Source organism: Nuphar pumila, chromosome 2, assembly GCF_984573655.1.
Source record: "Nuphar pumila chromosome 2, dmNupPumi1.hap1.1, whole genome shotgun sequence".
NCBI lineage: Eukaryota > Viridiplantae > Streptophyta > Magnoliopsida > Nymphaeales > Nymphaeaceae > Nuphar > Nuphar pumila.
Window position 1 is genome coordinate 37,038,505 of NC_143250.1, and position 23,605 is coordinate 37,062,109.

The window sequence follows — 23,605 nt, forward strand, 5'->3', positions numbered from 1 at the left end:
TGGGTTTCAACTTGCAAGAAAACAAATTGAATATGGGTTGGGTCAGGCTTAACCAGACAATGGATCCATTTTTAACAAGAACGGTCCTAGATACAGGCTCCACTTGGATCTCATAGGAAATTCTAGGTCTGGATATGATATGGGTTAGTTTGAGAGCTCTTGGATCTCTGATCTAAGGATCAGAAAAAACATGACATTCCAGATCTGCGGGTTTAAGATTCACAGTAAAACCACAGGTTTGGGACATTTTGGGAATCCCCCGTTTGTATGAAGATTGGATTTGGAGTCTAACCTTGAACAATGAATCCTCAATATCTACGGCTGCATCCAATTGTCCAAACACACCTTTAATATATGATACTGGATCCAATAAAAATGGAAAAACTATGTTGACTTCATATATATATATATATATATATATATATATATATATATATATATATATATATATATATAATGAGTCGTTTTACCCCCGCTTCCGACTCGGATACGGTATTACATGACCAACCACTTCTGAACATGGTTCGGGCAAGACCCAGCTGAATATGTTCCAGATCCATCTCCGACGCAGATATAAGTAAGCTATCCACATCCGGTAATATGGGTCGGATCATATTCGTTTCCGGATAAGAACCCGACCCACTTGCACTCTAGGCGGTTAGCCAAGGAATTCGCATAACCGTAATGAGGATACTTCTATTCTGCCGTATGCCTTTGTTTTTTTCTCTTAATTTTTCATGGTTTCTTTTTGGGAAAATTTTATTTACCCAGCTTCTTGCCCTTAATTTAAAATATTCGCTTCACTTTCCTGAAATGCCAGATATGAGTCTTTTTCTTTTCTGAAAACAGTCAAATAAGGACCTTAGTCCGCATATATCATCTTCAAAAATGTGATTCCCTTTCTATTTTGAAAATTAAAAACTACCCATTCATCCTCATAAAAGGAAAAAAAAAGTAAACAGCTTGAACTCTTAATTATGAAGGCTATTATTATAATTTGACTTATGATTTGAGGGTTTGAGCTGCATTAAAGGAACATTATTAAACGTAGGACCTTGTTTGGTAGTTTAAAAAAATAGTTTCTTATGAAATTTCAGAAATGTGAGGGTCAATTCTAAAATTACGGGAAAAGGTTTGGACCTAAATGAAAATTTTCCTTTCTTTTTTGTTGTTTTATTAAATAAAAAAGGCGGTAACGTTAGATTCCCGACGGCTTCCTCTCCGTTTCGTTGTGGAGAGGAAGAAGAAGAACCCAAACGGCGACGAAGACGTGAATGGTGTCGCCTCCCTCACAAGTCGTTCTAAGGAGAGAGCGAGGGCGAGATTTTGGGTGAGGATAAATCACAAAATCTTGATTCCCGATCACGAAATATCATGTTCGTCAAACGCCTCCTGCAGAAGGCGGATCCTCAGGTCCCTTCACGTTCTTTCTCGCTCCTTTTTCATTTATTTTTGCATATTTTCTTGGGGAACGTTTTTATTTGGTCAGTTAATTCGTGAATTCCGCTCGTAATCAACAATAATCCGTACCTTTTCTTTTTAATGCAAACGATCAAAGCGTCAGCGAGAGGATTTACGTTCGTTAATCGTCTGTCTAAACATGTTTTACTGTTGGTCACGTTGTTTTGATAGGAGGAATTAAAGGGCGAAGAATGAGGATCAAGCGTGAATTGAATGGAACAATGAAATTTAGAAGCGATTAGTGGAGATGCTTTGCGTCGCTAGGGCTCGGAACTTGAGGATCATGACGCTGTGTTTGATCGAAGGCCAGATATTTCGGGCTGTCGAAAATGGTCTTTGTTTGCGTTTTCGAAGTGATCGTAATTGCTATTATTTGAAATTTGTTGCTGGATTCATTGCAAGGTGTTGTATGCGTTGTTTTATAATCTCTCTCAAGGCACTGGGCCAATCGAGATGAATTGCATCCCCTGATTTCATCGGTCAACGAAGTTTCTTATCCCGTCACTTTACGGTTAATGTGGTTCGCAAAGTCTCCCTGAGGTTCTGATTATCGTCTTGTTCCCTGTCTCTTTACAGGGTTGCTGCTTGATATTGTGGTTATTTGGATAGATATAGGGCTAGTCTTGTCGTTTTCCTTTTTTCAGATGAAGCCTAATTATTTTGATGAAAACGACTATGACAACATGCAAGCGCTGCGAAAATTCCGATAGCAATACTTAATTCTTCATTACTTCTCCTCTTTGTCCCATGTTGATATGGTGTTTCTTACTCTCTTACAAGCCTGTAGTATGGGGGAAGTGCTGGTGGGATATTCTTCATAACATCTCCTCTTTGTCCCATGTTGCCTTTTACATAGCCTTTCTTTGACTAGTACTCGATATTGGATTGAAACTATAGAGATGCACGGCGGTGAAATAATTCCTTAAGCAAAGTAAGTGCATGACAATTTGAGCCCCCTCCTTGATGACCGGGATGCCTCCTTTTGAGTGATTCCTCCATCATTGTTGTCAAATGCATCTAGCCTCTCCCTTTACATATATAGTATGCGTGTAGTATACACTATATACGTGCACACAAAACACAAACACAAACACAAACACAAACATACTGCAAACATATTAGTGTATTTGTACACGTGCAATTTTTTTTTTTTTAATTTCTAATGATCTAATATCTGGATTTTCTCTTCTTCATGTTTCATTAAGGTTTAGTTCGTGTGTTTTATCTACAGCTTATGATGGTTTAACTCTCCCTCCATGCACTCTCTGTCATTTGAAAGCTCCTGACATGTTGCATAGTGCTCTATCTTTTCCCCATTCTTCTTCTTTGTTGAAGTATTCTATGGTTAATTTGGAGAAACAATGTGTGTGTGAGTGCATGCAAACATGCATGGGGATGGGCATGGTGCATGCATGTGTGCTTTGATGTGGATAATGTGCAATATTGCAAAGAGACTAATCTTATAACGGTTTTGCCAGCACTGTATCTATTGATGGTCTGTTTGGGTCTTTTTCCATCCATAGCTTGCCAAACCAAAAGAAAAATGTTAGAATGAAAAAGATCTAGAAATAACATGAAGCTTAAAAATTTATCAGTAATAGATTAAGAACAAGTGAACCATGATGAAGGGTTGAATATAAGATTATGGAATAAACAGTAGTCTGAAATAAAGAAAATGTTCAGTGGAACAAATGGCTGTCACTTTTTGTTTTATTCGTTTATTTTGTTGATGTAAAAAATTCCAATGACAAAAATCTTATTCAAGTGGACAACACCAATGCACCAGAGTTTGTCTCAGAATATCCATATTATGTATGATAATCTATGGTATTTTAGTTACCTTTAGAAATGCTTCTCCATATTGGGTTTGGTTATGTCTTCAAACAATAATATGCTGGTTGAAGATATGTGAGCATGCTATCTATAGGTAACTGCTGAGCAAATATTTCTTTTTCTTTTTTTTCTTTTCAATTTTCTCTTATTAGCCATGCCCTAGGATCTTTTTATAGTTTTCCTTTTCAATTATTTTTTCTTTTGTTCAGCAAAATATCCAACATGGGCGCCTGGCCACTCCAGACTTGAATATTCGGATTACCCTCCACCATGGTATTCCCTCAACATCATCGATATTGGCATATGATCCGATACAAGGGTTGCTAGCAATTGGAACATTGTGAGTGGAGAAGATCCCCCTCTAATTGGAAATTATCATGTATTTCTCATTATGTTTAACAACATTGCCTATAAAATTTTATTTAAATCGTTGCTGAAGTGTTGCAGGGTTTGTTGCCATTATCATGAATGTGACTTAAATATAAATAGCCCAATGTATTTTAGTTACTAAAAAAGTTGTTTAGTGGAGTCTGTTAGATTTATTCTCAACTCCTCATCTGGTATATATATATATATATATCTTATTTTCTGCTTTCTGACATTGTTTGTACATGTCTTTCTGTGTTTGCACAAGGGATGCATGCACACTCAAACATGTCAAGAGCAAACTCTTCTAGATTTGTAGGCATATCTAATGTGCTGTATATTGTTGTATCACAACTAAAAAAGTCTTCATGTTGATGCATCTAAAAAATCTTTGTATTTGTGCTTCCTTTGTACATTTGATTGCAGTTGCATTTAATTATTGTCTATATCTTGCATTGAGAACGCAAAGTCTATCTCCCCCTTTATTTTAAACAAATCATTATAGGCATGGAAATGGAAAATTGTTATATCAAAATAAAAAATGCATATCCACTTACCAAAGGTACTACAGACCTTTTGAAGATTGCAGGGTGAAGTTGATTTCCACTGTTGACCCTTTATGTTGCTTTCTGGCTCATGTACATGAAGCATGTGAATTGTGACTAAATCCATGAATACTTTCTTCATGTGGTACTTTTACTAGGGTTTTAAAAGTTTCTTTTAGGATTGGAGTCTTTGCTTTTCTTGAAATTATATTTCTAGGTATACAATTTAGATGAAAAGATTATTCTTTGAAGCTATTGGCTGCTGCAAAGTTATATCATTTAACTGAAAAAATTTCCCTGATTCTCCTTTTTAATTTGTGGTTGTAGGGATGGAAGAATTAAGGTTATAGGTGGTGATAGTATCGAATGTCTTCTCATCTCGCCAATAAAATTTCCATTCAAAAGTTTAGAGGTCTGTAGCAATTTTTTCATTGTTATGTTCATGATAGTTATATGTTGATAGTAGGATGCTATCTTGGTATTGATTTGAAGCATTCAATTAATCAGCTTCAGAATCCAGCTTTTTGATTTGAAGATTTAGTTTGTTATGCTTTCTGTTCCATACATTACCTAACGCTCAAGTTGTTTTAAACTTCAGAGTCTAAGGAATCATGCAAGAGGAAGGCACAAACATTCTATTCAAAAGCTTGACCTGAACATCTATGAGTGCTTAGACAAGTTACCAAATAATAGTGAAGAAAAACTTCATTGAGTTGTTTTTCTTCCCCTTCCCATCATATTTCCTGATACTGAGCAACGAATGAAGATTTTCTAGACCATGCACAATATATTCTCTGCTAAATCATCTGACAGCTGTACTGTATATTTCATGGAGAAATTTCCATTATCAGTTTATGGATGGCAAACTCAAGTCCAATGACTTTGCTCTGTCTGGTCTGTTCCCAAATTGCCAGAGAAATTTTGCATCTGAAACTAGTCATGAGTGGCAAATGACAACCATGATCTGCATATTCTATCCGTATCTGCTGTTCAAGTTCATGGATTTTAGATGTGACTTCATATATCCAAATATTCTAGGGGTATACTTGTTTGCACCTAGTACAAGAACATGTAGGCTGATAGGTGTCATGTGATGCCTAGAACAAGTATTGCATCTACAGATACTAATCTAGGTTTTAGAAAAAAACTTTAGTTAGGTGTTCTGTACTAGAATATAGTCAGCCACTGTGATATGGACTTGTTAGAACTCTCAACATGGATTAACCATATGGATATGATTCCAGAAATAATCTTCTAGGGACATAGAGCCCTCATAGGCTGTTTTTGATAAAATTGTCTCCTATGGTGCTCTATTACTAGGGCTGCACATTGAGTCGATCTAGCTCGAGCTCGATCCATTTAAACTCGGCTTGAATTCGTCTGAAAAAATAAATGAGCCAAGCTAAACAATGACTGAGGCTCGTTATAGATAAACGAGCTGAGCTTGAGTAAGTATTCGAGCTCGGTTAAGCTCGATTGGCCCAATTAAGCTCGGGTGATGTAGATATATAATGCTCTAAGTTGGTATATGTAAATATTCTGTTGACAAAACTACAATCAAAAGGAGCTAACCCAACGGGTAATATGTTGGGCTTTTATGAGAGAGTGGACTTTGTTGTTCTTGCATGTTTTTTTTTAAAGTAAAGACGTTCAGCAAAAAAAAAAAAAAATAGACGTTCAGTTCAGCTCGAGCCGAGCCGAACTCAAACTAGGCCCGAGCCCAACTCAAACTAGGCCCGAGCCGTTCTTGAACATATGCTTTTCAAGCTCGGCTCGAGTTCGAGTTCGAGCCGAGCTTGAACTGCAATTTTTTTTGCGAACCAAGTTTGAGCCAGGCCAAACTCGGCTTGAACCCAGCTCGTGTGCAGGCCTATCTATTACTTTGTTAAGAAATTTACAAAGGGATGAAAAATAAAAAGCTTGGGCTGTCACTAGCATATTCACTAGAAGACTCAAATATACTGCAACAATAGAGAAATGTATTGATTGCAAGGTGTAGAGTGACGTAAAGTGTAGATAGCCTTGAGATATTTGGATGGGGTTCTAGTTTCCCAAGAGTTCTTAGATGCATGGTCAGATATATGCTATATTGCTCCTCTTACACCAAAATGGTGATGGTTTTAGGGGGGAAGAGAAAATTTAGATTTGAGCTGCAGTGGCTTAGAGAGAAGGAGCTTGGGGATTCAATACACATGTGATGGATGAATGTGCCTATTGAGGGGAAATGGACTAGGTTTCTGCTTGCAAGGAATCTTTCTAACAATACTACTAAGGCAGAATGTCACCCTGTGTGTGAAGCTTTTTTGGCATTTAGCGAGCCCTCTATTTTGTCATCTAGCTGGTTAGTGGTTTTTAAGATTGGGCGTCATATGTGTCGTGGCTTCGTTACGACATGCACCTTCCATTGTGGGACCCATCGATGGATTTAAGGTGGGGGTGATACGTGTGATGGTTATATTTTGATAGGTGGTTGCTGTTGTGGGACCCATCGTTGTGCATGGTTATGTGGGATGGTGATGTGGTGATCTATATGGGTGTGGGATGAACGTTGCCTATGGGTGGCCTATACATGGATGTTGAGATGTGGTGGTTTCTACATTGTATGGTGATGTATGCGTGTGGTGTGTGGGATGGGATGCATGTCGCGTTTGTGTGTGGGTGTGGTATGGATGCATGGATGGCGATGCAATGATCTATATATGTATGGTGATGTGTGCGTGTGGGGGCGTGGGTAGTTGTGGTTATGTGGGATGGTGATCTATATGGGTGTGGGTTGGATGCTGTCTGTGGGTGGCGTATACAAGGATGATGAGATGTGGTGGTTTCTACTTGTATAGTGATGTATGCATGTCGCGTTTGTGTGTGGGTGTGGTGATGGATGCATGGATGGCGATGTGGTGATCTACACATGTATGTGTTAAATTATATTAATAATTCATATATATATATATGTCTATGTGTCTATCTATCTATATATATATTTTGTAATACCCACTAGGGGTAAAATAGTATTTTCACATGTAACACACATATTCATTTGAATATGCTTTTTCCTTTTTCTTCTTTTTTTCTATTTTCCTTTTTTTATTTTAGTTATTGCATCATACGAGGGGGCCACCATAGAGTCGTTGGGCCCCTCCAACGGTCATAAATATGACCATTGTAGGCGCTCCAACGACTCTATGGGAGCCCCTCCTTGGGTCCCATTTGTGTATAAATAAGGGGCTTTGCCTCGTGTATTTATTAAGCTTCTTGAAGCTTTTCTTAATAAGATCTCTTATATCTTTTAGCTCTCTTTCTCGTTTTGTGTTTGTCTATTGCCACTTTGTGGCTTATTGTATTCTTGCCTATTAGTGGCCTATTGTTTGTGTGCTTGTGCATTTCCTAGTCACTTAAGTGACATTATCTTTTCTCTTTAGTGTTTCGTGACATGGTATCAGAGCCTTTGTTGTGAAAGCATCATCGGAATACTCTTAGTTAAGAACAAAATGGTTTTGAAATTCAAAAATCTAAAGAAGAGATTGATTATTCTTTTCTATTTGACTTATTACCTAGAACTAAGTCTAAAAGTGATTTAATTTGTGATCATACTTGTAATGATAATTCACATCAAAATGATGATTTATCACATCCAATTGTTGATTCTCATAATGAGGATTCTAATGATATGCATGTGTATACTCGGCGTGAGGGCAATGAACAACAAACTGCTTTCGATAGATACTTTGAAGACATCTCTTTGGAAGATCAAGTGGAAGAAATCCAACTTAGGCGATCTTCTAGGAATAGTAGACCTCCCAAAAAATTCGTGTCATATGATTCATTTTCTCCAACATATAAAACTTGCTTAATGATGATACATCCCTATCATGAACCTTCCAATTTTAAAGAGGCTAAGCAACATCCACGTTGGATTGATGCTATGAGACTTGAACTAAAAGCTCTTAAGAGAGCAAACACTTGGACCATCGTAAGTCAACCATTAGGAAAAAAGGCTATTGGATATAGATGGGTTTATAAGGTTAAAACTAAGAGCGATAGAACATTAAAAATATACAAACATAGGTTAGTTGCTAAAGGATATTCTCAAGAATATGGAATCGATTATGAGGAAACTTTTGCTCCGGTAGCTAGGATGACTAGTGTACGGACCTTGATTGCTTTAGCATCTATTAAACAATGGCCTATCTATCAACTATATGTTAAAAATGCATTTTTAAATGAAAATCTTTGTGAAGAACTGTTTATAGATCCTCTGCCGAGTCTTGAGATTGGTAAAGGAAATATTTTCAAACTTAACAAAGCTCTTTATGGTCTCAAACAAGCTCCAAAAGTTTGGTATGATCTTTTTAGCAAAATTAATTTTGCTAATGGTTTTTTCTCTTGTTATTCTGATGTTGCTTTATTTGTTAAGACTGCAAGAGATCACATAACTATCTTATTATTATATATTGATGATATGATCATCATTGGAAATGATAAAAAAGGCATTGAGCTTAATTAAAATATTCTCAAAGAAAATTTTGATATGTTTGACCTTGGTTTTCTAAGGTATTTTTTAGGGATCGAAGTTGCATATTCCCCTAGGGGTATGTTCTATCTCAGATGAAGCTTGCATTAGACATTTATTGATCGGTCTGGATTAACTGATGAAAAGAAAGTGGAGACTCGAGAAGTAATCAACGCCAAAATAAGAGCCAATGATGGAACTCCTTTAGCAGATCCCACTCCTTATTGTTAGTTGATTGATTCACTAACATATTTGTCTATTACCAGGCCAGCTATTACTTATGTTGTTCGCAGTGCAAGCTAATTTCAGACTGCTCTTACTTCGATTCACATGGCGGTTGCCATGCGAATTATTAGATATTTAAAGGAAACCATAACAAAATGACTATTCTTATTCTACTCTTCATCTTCTAATTTAATTGCTTATACTGACTCTGATGGGGGTAACCTCAATGATCATATTTTTACAACAGATTATTGTGTTTTTATTGAAGAGTCATTAATTTCTTGGAGATGTAAGAAGCAACAAAAACTTTCTCTTTCTTCCACAGAAGCTAAGTACAAAGTTATGACCACCACTACCACTAAACTTGTCTGGTTGAGAAGTTTGCTCAAGGATATGAGCGTCCTCTTTTCTACTCATTCTAAGCTGTGCTGCGACAAGAAGAGTGCTATTTATATTAACCACACATTCCATGAACGAACAAAGCATATAGAGATGAATTGCCACTATGTTTCAGATGAATTCTTACGGGGCACCATTCAACTACCCTATGTTACTTCAGAGGATTAGCTAACGGACTTCTTCACCAAAGCATTGCCATCACCTCGCTTCTACTTTCTCAGCAAACTCTCAGTGATCTCACTGTGTGTTTGAGGGGGGGTGTTAAATTATATTAATAATTCATATATATATATATATATTGTAATACCCACCAGGGGTAAAATAGTCTTTTCACATGTAACACATATTCATTTGAATATGCTTTTTTCTTTTTATTCTTTTATTCTTTTTTTTTTCTGTTTTTTTTAGTTATTGCATCGTAGGAGGGACCCACCATAGAGTCGTTGGACCCCTCCAACAATCATAAATATGACCGTTGGAGGGGCTCAACGACTCTGTGGGAGCCCCTCCTTGGGTCCCATTTGTATATAAATGAGGGCTTTGCCCCATGTATTTGTTAAGCTTCTTGAAGCTTTTCTCAATATGATCTCTTATATCTTTTATCTCTCTTTCTCATTTTGTGTTTGTCTATTGCCACTTTGTGGATTATTGTATTCTTGCCTATTAGTGGCCTATTGCTTGTGCGCTTATGCATTTCCTAGTCACTTAAGTGACATTATCTTTTCTCTTTAGTGTTTCATGACAGGATAGTGATGTGTGTGTGTGGGATGAGATGTGTACATGAGTGGTCGCCCATACGTGATGGTGTGAGGGTGCCAGTTGTTAGCAAGGCAACCACAAACTGATCATTGAGTAATTTGAGCCACACCGACAAAACATGCTTTACGTCGTCGAAGTTGCTGCCACGTTCTATCGCCTCAACCACAAACTAATCACCAACTATTTTGAGCCACACCGACAAAAACAATCAGAATGGATGCCAAATAGACACTTATAGGGCATATGTGACATAAATCTAGAACCAACTCAAAAAAGAAGGTATAGAATGAAAAAGGAAAGGTTAAGCACAACAAAAGTTTTTATTTTTTTTATGCGTGTGAGAAAAGAAGAGGAATAAACCGTAGGAAAGTCGTGCAACATCGGTATTTCTTTGGTTTTAAATTATTATATGCTTTGTTGTTTCCACATCTCATCATCCTTACATAGACCACCCACAGACAACGTCCATCCCACACTCATATAAATCACATCACCATCCCACATAACCACGACCACCCACACGCCACACGCACACATCATCATACATGTGTAGTGTTAAGATATTATATATATGTGACTTAGTATTGTTAAGTTTTATATATATATATATATATATGTGTGTGTGTGTGTGTGTGTGTGTGTGTGTGTGTATTCACATACATATATATTTATTTATTTCACATTGTACATATATATATATTATAGTACTTACAATGTTGTAATAGGAAATACCCATTCAGGTATTTTAGTCTTTTTACAATATTGTAATAGGTTGTGCCTATTAGGGGCGTAATAGTCTTTTATATTTTTTATTATTATTTTTGTAACTTAGCATATAGGTTTGGAGTTGAGGGCCTTTTTGTAAAAGGGCCATAGAGTCGTTGGGACCTTCCCATTGACTCTATTTCTAGCTGTTGTTGAGAGTCCCAATGGCTCTATATGTGTGACTTTGTGTATATATAGGGGTGCTTCCCCTCTTGTAAACTAATGCTTTCTCAAGCATTTTGATTATATAAAATCTTATATTTTTAGTGTGTTCTTGGCCCCTAAGTGGCCTATGTGCATGCGATTTTGTGTTGACCCATAAGGGTTCTTTGTGCTCTTTGATATTGTGTTCTTGTAAGCCTATAAGAGGCAATCTCTTATATTCTTTTTCTTCTTTAATTACATGTAGATCACCACATCGCCATCCATGCATCCATCACACACTCATACACAAACATCACATGCATCCCATCCCACATACCACACACATACATAACCATACATGTAGAGACCACCACATCTCATCATCTATGTATAGGCTACCTGCATCCCACACACATATATGAGATATTTCACTGGGAATGATCAAAAGGAAATTGAAGATATTAAAATTCTACTTAAAAATTCTTTTGATATGACTGACTTAACTTTTTTTATGAGATATTTTCTAGGGATCGAAGTAGCCTATTCGCCAAGAGGGTACATATTATCTCAAATCAAGTTTGTAGCTGATATTGTTGAGCGTTCGGGAATCACTGACACAAAATATGTCGATACTCTTGAAGTGATAAATGCAAAAAATGAGATCTGAAGAAGAGTGTTATTAGATGATCCAACTCTTTATAGAGAACTTATTGAATCATTGATGTACTTATCCATTACAAGGCCAGATATTGCGTATGCTATATACACTACAAGTCAATTTCATCATGCGCCCACGATGGTTCATATGAGTACAATATTAAGAATAGTTCGATACATCAAGAAAATCATATCTAAAGGGCTATGTCACATGAGTGCGAGTGTGGGTGCGGGGGTGTGGCAAAAAAAAGTATATATATATTATATATATAATTTTTAAGTTTTAACAGTTAACAAGGTTAACACTAATGAAATAAAAAACAATTATCACAATATCATTAAATCAATTCATCATCATGCATGCAATAAATCAAATTAACAATCTACAATTCTATTCTACATCATAAAAACCAACACCACAATTATAAAAACAATCAAACAAGTAAAGCATAAAAGAAGTAAATTATATAGTATACTAACAAAAGAAACAAAAAATGCATAATTACATACCAAAAGTATATCCTACACAACGTATATGACGATGAGGTAATGGATCCTAATAATTTTCTTCTTCATCATCAAATGCATCGGTAGAAAGAAGACTGAGTTCAGATAAATCCATGTTTGTAATGTTGAAATCATGCTCTCCCTTTAAGTTACACTCTTATGGGTTTACATCCCAAAATTTGGAGGATCCTTGTCTGTATTATAAACCCAATTTGAAAATGTTAAATACAAGTATATTTAAATGAAAAAACTAAAAAATAGTTAAATAACTAAGAGAGCAAATTAGTACCTGTATTCATCATTTGTTCGCGAAATTAGTCAAAGATTTGAATGAACATATACTAAATTCTTTGCATGCTTGCTGGTGAGTTTGTTTCTCTTTATGTTGTCAATTTGAGAATATGTGCTCTAATTTCTTTCACATCATGATGAACTAGCAGACTGAGATAACAATCTCAATACAAGACGTTGGAGAAGAGGTGTTTCTGATCCAAATGTTGACCACCATGTAATAGGATCTATATTATCCTCCTCTCTCGCGAGTAATGCTTGTCCATATAATCTCGAAGATGCAAATTTTCCAAACTCTTGTGTGACTTGATTTAGAATATGTGATTCTGGATAAATTCTTGTCATACACATATTTCTATGCCTTGATAGCTCTGGGTCTAAATTTGGAGAGACACGACCAATACTACCTTTCTGCCACTTTTTTGTATAATATTTTGGATTAAGAGAATGTGCCATGCAATGCAAAGGAGTGTTGCTCTTATCCCATCTTCTGACTAAAACTGAATTAATATGGTTAAAAAATTCTGAATCATCAAATTCCTTCATGCTTGAAAACTACAATTTGTATTTTTTCAATCATATTATCCCACATTTCATTAACTTTGTGAAGCATGAGCTCATCCTTATCAACTTCTCTCAACATTTTCCAAATAGGTTGAGTAAATTGTAGAAAATATAAGACCATGTCTCAAAACTCATCATTAACAATAAATTTCTTAATTTCTTGAACCTTGACATCATCATCAACACGATAGAATGTCCAATTATCATCAGTCACCATGCTAACCAAAGCATTCTTCACTTCCTTAATCCTCTTCACCATCACAATGATGGACGCAAAACGTGTTTCAGCGACTTTCAACAATTCCAGGTCAGAATGCCTATTAAATATAACATTAGCATGATGATGGTTGATAATAAAATTCCTAATGCTTTTGACATTTTTTTCTAATTCTTTAATTCATGAACATAGAGCATATGTTGGTGAATTTTCTTTTTCTTTGGGGTTGCAGATGCTCTTGAGGGCCAAATTCAAGCTGTGTGCTACACAGGGAGTCCAAAAAATATGAGGATACTCACTCTCCAAACTCAATGCTGCACTTTTTATAAACTGGAGCATTGTCTGTAATGATTTGTACTACTTTTTGATCACTCACTTCTTTTATTACTTCTATAAACAACCCCTTCAAATACTCAACGTTTTTATATTCCCCCTATGCATCAACTGCTTTCAAGAATACTGGGCCACTAAGCGAAGAAACAATGAAATTGATTAGTAGACGCCTTTGAATATCTGTCCACCCATCAGAAACAATGGAAATTCCATTTTGCTCTCATGAATATTTTTTAATTTCTAGTAATCTTTCAACATTTTCCCTCTTTTCTGCAAGAAGTGTGGTTTGTATTTTTTCTGAGCTCGGAGGTACATAGCCACTCAAATTACAATTTGCCAAATAAGTAACTAAATCCTATCAATAAGGATTTCTAGCTGCATTAAATGAGAGAACTAGAATAAAAATACCTCGCTACTTTTCTATCTATCTCCTCCCTTCCATATGTATTGAATGATGCATGTATCGTTCCACTTCCTCTACCTCCTAGAGTCACTTTATTTTTTTTTTAAGCATCTTCTTGGTGGCTTAAAAATGACACACTAATTGAACAAGAATCACTCATTGTCTTCCTCTTCTCATATTCTTCCTGTATTTTCTTGTATTGTTTTCGCATTGCTTTATCAACTCTTTTGCATCCTGAAATGCCATGTCATGGTATCTTCAACAAATGAGCCTTAACTCTTGTGTAAGACCCCAACAAAATCTCTTTCACAGAGCTTGCATCGAAATCTTTTGTTTCCACCACCTCCTTCTCTAATTTTGGCAAGCTTATCTACATATACCTCTAGTGGCCCCACATCATCACTCCCACTATAACTATCAGCAATACTAGCAACAGAACTCACATGTGGGAATGAGGATGACGCAAGTCCTTTACCTTTATCCGTCATTTTTGTCCTAAAAACACAAAAAAATTATATTAAAATCAATTATGGACACAATCAAGATTTATTTTTGTTAGTTAGGTGAATGTGCAAATGTAATGCAGGGGAGCTGCCGAGCCCCTCCCTACGCTCTCTATGTGCAGGGGAGGGGCCGAGCCCCCTCCCTGTCCTCCCTCTTTATGCAGGGGAGGGGTCGAGGCCCCTCCCTGCACTCTCTGTTGGCAGGGGAAGGGCCGAGCCCCCTCCCTGCGCCCTCTTTGTGCAGGGGAGGGGCCGAGCCCCCTCCTTGCGCCCTCTTTGTGTTGGGGAGGGGCCGAGCCCCTCACTGCACTCTCTGTTGGCAGGGGAGGGGCCGAACCCCCTCCCTGCGCCCTCTTTGTGCAGTGGAGGGGTCAAAGAGGAGAGCCGAGGGAGTCGGAGAGGAGAGAGAGTACCTAAGGAGGAGAGGTCCGACGGAGCGGTCGGTGGTGGCGTCGAGGTCCGGCGAAGAGGTCGATCGGCGTCGGCTTCAGGAGGATAGGTCGGGAGGAGAGTAAGGGAGGATTAGGGCAAAACAACTTTGCCCTAATCTTCCTCTTCGCAACCCTTTTCATCGGGCAATTTTTTTAAGTCTAAAAACTAGACAAAAATGACCTTGAGTGCATTGATCACACCAGGGTTGGGTTGACCGCACCGGCATGCGCACCCGTGTCGCGTCGATGCAGGTGCGACACCTGGTTGGCCGAATCTCTGTGACTTAGCTAAAGGGCTATTCTTATCTTCTTTATCATCTTTAAATCTTATTGCTTATATTGATTCTGACTGGGGAGGAGATCCCAATAACGATCACTCAACTACAGGCTTTTGTGTGTTTTTATGTGATTCTCTCATTTCTTGGCGATGCAAAAAACAACAGAAAGTGTCTTTATCTTCTATAAAAGCTGAGTACAAGGCTATGGATACAACAACCACCGAGGTCGTGTGGATGAGAGCGCTGCTTTTCGATATGGGTGTTAATGCTTCAGAACCTTGAAAACTGTGTTGTGATAATAAAAGCGCCATATATATAGCCAACATTCATACATTCCATGAGCGAACGAAACATATTGTGATGGATTGTCACTATGTTCGCGAATAATATTTGAAGGAAACAATTACTTTGCCATATGTTCAGTCCGAGTTTCAACTTGTAGACTTCTTCACCAAAGCTCTTCCTCTACCCAGATTTTTGTATCTTCTTAGCAAACTTTCGGTTATTTCATCGTATGTTTGAGGGGAAATGTTAAAATTAGTTGTATACGAATACCTTGTCAAGGGTATTCTGTCAAGGGTTTTTTAGTCTTTTTATAAACCTGTACTTAGCACAATCCACTAAGGACTGAAATGTATTTTTAGTTTTTTACTTTTTGACTTTTTGTTTTGTCATATTATGACTGTTGGGAGACAGTCCAACTAGTCGTTGGTACCGTTGGGAGGCAGTCCAATGACTAGTTGGACTGTCTCCCAATTCTCAAGTGCGGCTCTATAAATAGAGCCTCACTCTTCCCTTGTATGTCAATGCTCTTAGTAGCATTTGTATGGAATATATAAAGATCCCTTTATTCTTATAGGCTTGTGTGCCTTTTTGTTATTTTTAGTCATTTTGCTTATATCTTTTGAGAGATTGTATTCGGTCCATTAGAGACCATTGTTCTTGTGATTGTATAAGCTTCTTATTAGCACTATATTTGTGCATTTTTGGTTCATTTCAAGAACCATGTGGCATATGCATGATCATATTAGTTCAATCCACGGTCACCACCATTGGCAACATCAAGGTGTTGGGTGAATTTAAAAAATAATTCTCTTGGAAAATACCAGAGGAATCATGGCACCTTTGAAAAGGAGAAATTAGAAAATTAAGTAAACATAAAAGGGTTTTCTTAGTGATTCTCAAGATCAATGTACAAAAGGGAAAAAAAGTACTAAAGCAGGGATAAAAAGGACTCTAGGATGGATTATATTGAAGTGTGGTAAGAATAGAAAATATTTTCCTGCTATTTTCAAATTAGTTGAACTTTATAAATAGCATCTTGTTTTGTTAGATCTGTTAGGCTGGTATCATGAATTTAGGGGAAGCACAAAAATTGATTTTTTTTTGGAGATGGGGGGCTTTTTCTGATTTGGAGTTTCACATGGTGGGGAACAGGCTGAAGAATTTTTGAGTATACATCACCAGTGTTGCTTGCACTACATTTTAGGATAAAGAACATACAATTCCTGTTCACACAGAATAAATGGCCCGGATCAGATTTTAGTTGGATTGGGGAATTGAGGATTGAGTTCAATAGTCAGGATAATTTATATATAATTTTAGGTTGATATCTTGTCACTTTTTCTTTAAAGTCACCCATATTCTTAATGATATAATAAAATTATTTGTTTTTTCACACAAAAAGTGTTTGGTTTGAAAAAGTTATTGTTTAACCAAAATATCATGGAAATGTCACAATATTCTGAAAGTATCAATGACACCTGTGTTGTGCCTGTGGCATGTCACTGATTTTATTGTTTTTCTTTGGTAGTGCATAACCTCAGTGGCATGGTTAAAAGTCTTAGCAAACCAATATGTTTTACTTGCTTCTTAGTTCATTTCATGCTGCAACTCCTTTTTTCCAATTATTAGTGTATCACAGAATGTAATACTTTTATGGTTACGACAAGTTTATTCTTTTCACTGTTCATTGGTGTCTGAAGCATATTTTGTGGTGATCAAGTCTTTATTCTTTGGCAGTTCTTGCATAACCTGGGTTATCTTGTTAGCGTCTCAAATGATAATGATATTCAGGTAATTCTGTTTACTGTCATTATGATTGCCCTTCTTGGAAATTTTTGTTTCAAATATGTAGGAGGAAAGTATGCCAGCAACTCTGGATATACACCAAACGTGCTTTGATTTTAGGGCCGATTACATATTGACTTGCGTGTTAACTTTTATAGGCTATTGCATCCATGTATTATAGGGTAATGCTCGTGTTTGATTAATCAAACGTGCTTTGATTTTAGGGCAGATTACATATTGACTTGCATGTTAACTTTTATAGGCTATTGCATCCATGTATTATAGGGTAATGGTCTTGTTTGATTCATTTTTCATATTTGTCAGCTTAACTTGCTCTCATGTAATAATTGGATCTATATTTTTGATAAAGGTGTTTTTTATGGAGTGGCCTGCATGCTTAGCATACCGCACCACTACTGACCATCCATCTCATCATTTCTCGAGATGGACGCTGCACCCATCTCGAAAAATGCCAAGATGGATGGCTGTCAGGCAGGTCACTGCATGCCCACCATGCAGCGACACTGCTTATAATGTGAAGTCTTCAACATGGTTTATGTGCTAGGGGTTGATCTTTGAACTGTGCCTTTTGATGGAAAAAAATGTTTTCTTAAAGTTGAGACGTTTTGGTGCATTTACGGCTGTCGATTTTGAACCACTGGAAAAACCTACTCATGATTGAATCCAATGATCCAAATGCAGATCCTCACTAATGTAAAGAAATGGCTTTGAATATATTAGGTTCGATAATGAACCAATACACATGCACATAAAGTGCGAATATACCCACTAAAGGGGAAAACACAAGCACATAATGTGCTAACACATAAACCCACAAAGGGGCAAAAATGCCTATAAGGCATAAGTTGATATTATTGAAGAGAGGAAGGGTGTAACACCCATTACATGGAGCAAAAGCTCCTCCAACGGAGTGAATAAATTACAAGGGGGAGACCCCTATTTATAACAAGAGAGGAGCCACATAGGGGGCTCCCAAAGGAGTCGTTGGGAGCCCCCAACGGTCAAATGACTAAACTACCCCTATGCCTAATAATAGAGAAATATATATTTTATATATATAATTAGGAAGATACATATGCATATATACCATATATGTATATGTATCATCCTTTATATATATAAAATATATATAAGATTACAAAGATTGAATGATACATTTTAACACCCCCCCTCAAACTTTGCGTGGGGAAACGAAAAGATTGAAGAATGCAAGAGGAAGAATCTCAAGGCTTCAAGAGCCTTCAGTCCGAAAGCCATTGAAATTTGCAAATGTCTTCCTCCAAAATCTTTAACGATGAGCACCTTTCATGATCTATCCAAGGTACTTCTTTTCCTCTCATCTTCAAGATCCTGTGGAACAAATCAAGAAGAGGTCCAAGTAAAAGATATCTTTGCACTTTAATCAAGTGAAATATTCCAAATAAGATGAATTAACCAAAAAAATCATATCATATAATTCATCCAAAAGTAATGGTGCAAAAAGATATTCTATGCATAATTCGTCACAGGATTTGATGGAAGAAGATAATTATTTGTGTATGCAAAATGATTTTAGAAAACCATTTTTTCATAATCATATACCATGTTAAAGAGGGAGCAAAAACGAATTACAAGAATGCATAATGCATTCATAAAGTCCAACATTGGACAAACATAACCTCATAACGAGGAATAACATAATGGTCCACAAGGGACACCACAAAAAGCCTACGAAGAGGCATAAGTTGCACATAATTTATTGAATGAGGGCCAAAAGGCCATAATGAGCATATGCATACAATATCATGAAATGAATAAACACCTAAAAGAGTTATTAATGATCATGCTCAAGAGCATAAAAAAAGAGTGTATAAAACACAAGAGTTCAAAAGGTTTTAAGTCCACTTAAGAGGCAAAATAATGAGAGTTATTTGAGTAGAGAACTTTACACATATAGGAACATCTTAGCATATCAAATATAAAAGGTGACCAAAAAATCAATTTGTTTTTTTTTTTTTAAATATGCATATTAATGATATGATCCACTTGTATCTTTAAAAGACAAAATATGAATGAAATTTCACAAATTTCAACAATAATTCATCCATTATAAGCAACTACCTCATTAGTCCTCCAAAACCCATAAATCAAGTGTATAAGCTACTAGATCAAGAATATAAAATATAATGCCATTAAAGGCCAAGAACACACACAAAGGTGTGAAAAAGAACCTCTTGTTTACATGTAATTGTTAAAATGTATCTCTCTTTATGTAAATATTTACATATATATATATAAAGAGAGATACATATACATATATATATCACGTATATATGTATATGTATCTATCTTTATATATATATGTAAATATGTATGTTTCTTTTTGTTTCTTTTCTTTTCTTGTAAAACCCGCAAGGGTATTTTAGTCATTCACCTTTTGCGCATATTCATAATTATGAATATGCTGTAACTCTTTTTGCTTTTTCACTTTTATTCTTTTTCTTTTTTCTTTTTCGTTTTTTGTCCTTTTTTTGTGTTGACTCAAAGTCAACTTGGAGGGCTCAACACTAGCTGTTGAGCCTCTCCAACGGTTAGAATTCTAACCGTTGGAGGGGCTCCAACAGCTAGTGGAGCCCCTCCAAGGCTTCCTTTCTCATTATAAATAAGGGGGTTCCCCCTTTGTAATTCTCACTTCTTGGAGCTTTTGTTCTCCAAGCTTCTCAATAAAATTCTTTATATTTTGTATGCCTTTGTGCATTTGAGGTTCTTTATTGTACCTTTGTGTACATTTGTTCTAAGTGTTCTTGTGCATTTGTGCACATTGGTGGTGTTGTGCTCATCGCACACTTTATCTCTTTTTTTTTTTTGAGATATTTTCACATGTTATCAGAGCTAGGCTTAAAGGAAAAGAAGATCGTGCTCTTTTTTCTCTTCGTTGGAATACCTCGTAAAGCGTGCCATTAAGTTGTGGTGGTTGAAGTGAAGACTCGGCTCTTCATTCTATATTTTGGAAGCTTCCTACATCAAGAAGGGACTCATTTCGCATTGTGGTATGCATTTATTTCTCTTTGTATCCTCTCTAATGGGCGAAAAGGATTCTCACTTCTCTCTTGGCTTCAAATTGAATGGAACGAATTATCATGTATGGGCCGGGAATATGGAGGCCCATATAAAAGGAAAGGGTCTTTGGGGATATGTTCAAGGAACTATTCCCGAACCCGTACCAAAAATTACTACCCTTGACAAAGGAGAGATCAAGGTTCTTGAGGGAGAAGAAAGAGAAAAGGCTTTTGAAGATTACAATAAGAAGCATGAAGAATGGGAAATGAAAAACTACAAAATACTCTCATGGTTCTTCTCCTCGGTTGAGACCAAAATTAATGCCAATATTCTAAAGTTCAAAAAGGCATGTCAAGTATGGGAATATCTTGAAAGAATGTATACTTCAAGAGATTTGTCCCATAAATACTATCTCCAAAAGAAGGCCTTAACCCTCCAACAAGGAGAAATGTCCGTTAGAGAGTATTTCGCCGAGTTATCCACTATTTGGGATGAGCTTGCCCTCCAAGAACCTAAATGGAGTGGTGAGGCTATTGAATTGAGAGCCAAACAATTAGAAGAAGATCATTTCTTTAATTTTTTAAATGGGCTTAGACCCGAGTTTGAACAAACTAGATCTTCTCTCTTGTCTTCTTTCTCTTCCCCTCCGTTGGAAGATGTGCTTACCAAATTAAGTGGAGAAGAAACTAGATTGGGAATGAATAAAACCAATTTAAGTGTGTTGGCCGTCCCCTCTAAAGATGAGGATGAGGGTGCTTATAGCCGTCTCAAGACCGGGGAATAATGTTAAAATCTATAAACCCCCTCATTTTAACAAAAATCAAGGAGGAAGAGAAAATGGTGGGCATTATGGAAGAAGAGATTATAGTAAGATCATATGCCATTTTTGCAAAGAACCGGGTCACATTAAACCGGTATGCCCTAAATGGAAGAAGATGGTGGCTATGTCTACCACTTTCCAATCAACCAAGGAGGAAGGTCCTTCTACTTCCAATCATGCTATTTTGGCTCTCAATCAAATCATGGAAGCTCTTCAACCACTCCTCAAGGGATCCGTTTCCGGAGCCGCCATGACCACCTTCTCTCCTCCCGGTAAGACTCTTTGGCTCTTAGACTCGGGTGCATCCTTTCATATGACTCCAAATGTTTTTTCACTTTCTAAATACTCAAAAAATTTGTCACCCTCTTTTGTCTCCACCGCGGATGGGGCTTCTCTTGAAATAAAAGGAATTGGTGATTTTGAAAGACAAGGTTTTTTTATTCCAAAAGTTAGATTTATACCAAAACTAAATTTAAATTTGCTTTCCGTCTCTCAACTATCGGATCATGGGTGTGATATCAAATTCTCATCAAATAAATGTTGAATACAGGATCGCCGGTCCGGGAAGTTGATTGGGGAAGGCTCTAGGAAGGGAGATCTTTATCTCATGGAGTTTCTTCAAATTCCAAAAACCTCTTTTTGTAATGTTGCCCAACATAAGGATATAAATGTTTGGCATAAACGCCTTGGGCATCCAAATATTGTCAAGCTTTCGTATTTACATTTTGCTAAAACCTTATGTAAAGACAATTTCAATTGTAATGATTGCATTCTTGGTAAAATGAGAAGCTTACCTTTTGGACAAAGAACTATGTTTTCAACTAAACCTTTCGAAATTGTGCATTCGGATGTATGGGGACCGGCACCCGTTGTGTCTAAGGGAGGTTTTTCATATTATGTTATTTATGTGGATGATTTTTCAAGGTATAGTTGGATATACTTCCTCAAACATAAACATGAGGTTTTTTCTACTTTCAAGATCTTTCACATGTTAATACAAAATCAATTCAATAGTAAATTACAAATTTTTAGAACCGAATCCGGGGGAGAATATCTCTCAAATGATTTCAAAAGTTATATTGAAAATAATGGGATTGTTCATCAAAGGTCTTGTCCCAAAACTCCCCAACAAAATGGGTTGGCCGAACGTAAACATAGACACATAATTGAAACTACAAGAACTTTGCTAATTTCTCAAAAAATTCCAAAAAGATTTTGGGCCGAAGCGGCTCTTGCATCGGTTTATCTCATCAACCGACTTCCATCCAAAAACTTGAATCAAATATCTCCATATGAAATCTTGTATAAAAAAGAACCCGACTACAATAGGTTAAGAATTTTTGGTTGTAAATGTTTTGTTCTCACCGATAAGAATGATAAATTATCTCCCAAAGCTATTCCTTGTGCTTTTTTGGGATATTCGGAAACTAAAAAAGGGTTTAGGTGTTATGATTTTAAAAATGATAAACTATATGTTTCAAGAAATGTAACCTTTTTAGAAAACATAAGTGGTTTTGAAGAACACAAAAATCATGAAGATAATGCCGATTATTCTTTCTTGTTTGAACTTTTATCTAGAAATGAAGAGTTTTTTAGCGATGATGAATTAAAAGAGAATGAGGATATAAGTGAAAGTATTCCTCAAATCATTCATGATGAAGAAGAAATGATAAATGAACCCATTACCTATACTCATAGAGATAAAGGCACTTTTAGAAGTGCAATAGAGAAATATAGTGATCTTAGTGAATCTTCCAACAACTCTCGAAGAACTGAAAGATCTAGGAAAAATCCTTCTAGATTTATATCCTATGAGTCTTTTTCTCCAAAACATAGGGCATGCCTTAGTGTCATTCACTCATATCAAGAACCTAGAAATTTTAAAGAAGCTAAGGAAATGATTGAATTGAGGGATGCCATGGACAACGAACTTAGAGCCCTCAACAAAGCCAAAACGTGGGTTTTTCAATATCTTCCAGAAGGAAAGAAAACAATAGGATGTAGATGGGTTTTTAAAGTCAAAACCAAGAGTGATGGCACTCTCGAAAGATATAAAGCCCGTCTTGTCGCAAAAGGATATAGTCAAGAATACGGCATCGATTACGAAGAAACCTTTGCTCCTGTTGCACGAATGGTTACTGTAAGGTGTTTGATCACCATTGCATCTATTAAAAAATAGAATATTTACCAAATGGATGTTAAAAATGCATTTCTAAATGGGGATCTTAATGAAGAAGTCTACATGAATGCTCCTCCTGGTATGAACGTACCAAAGGGGAAAATCCTTCGTTTGCAAAAAGCGCTTTATGGTTTAAAACAAGCCCCTAAGGCTTGGTATGATCGATTTAATGATGTAATGGTTCAAAATGGTTTTTCCTCATGCTACACTGACATTGCTCTGTTTGTCAAAAAGTCTGATGCAGGAATTGTGATTTTACTGTTGTATGTTGATGATATGTTGATA

General features: G+C 36.5%; 1 protein-coding gene across 5 annotated transcripts in view; it reads left to right on the forward strand.

Annotated features, from left to right (window-relative positions):
* The first annotated feature begins 1,211 nt into the window (after positions 1-1,211).
* The window catches only part of LOC149845274 (uncharacterized), a 168,023-nt gene continuing 145,629 nt past the window's right edge, over positions 1,212-23,605 (forward strand). For 2 of the 5 annotated variants that reach the window (XM_089995655.1, XM_089995660.1), the window contains exons 1-4: positions 1,212-1,413; positions 3,504-3,634; positions 4,533-4,617; positions 17,214-17,267. In XM_089995655.1, the coding sequence (XP_089851781.1) occupies positions 1,375-1,413; positions 3,504-3,634; positions 4,533-4,617; positions 17,214-17,267 (309 nt within the window). In that variant the 5' untranslated portion in view covers positions 1,212-1,374. Of the gene's footprint in view, positions 1,414-1,632; positions 2,002-3,503; positions 3,635-4,532; positions 4,618-17,213; positions 17,268-23,605 lie in introns of all 5 variants that reach the window. The other 3 variants (XM_089995658.1, XM_089995659.1, XM_089995657.1) reach the window with 3 other exon arrangements.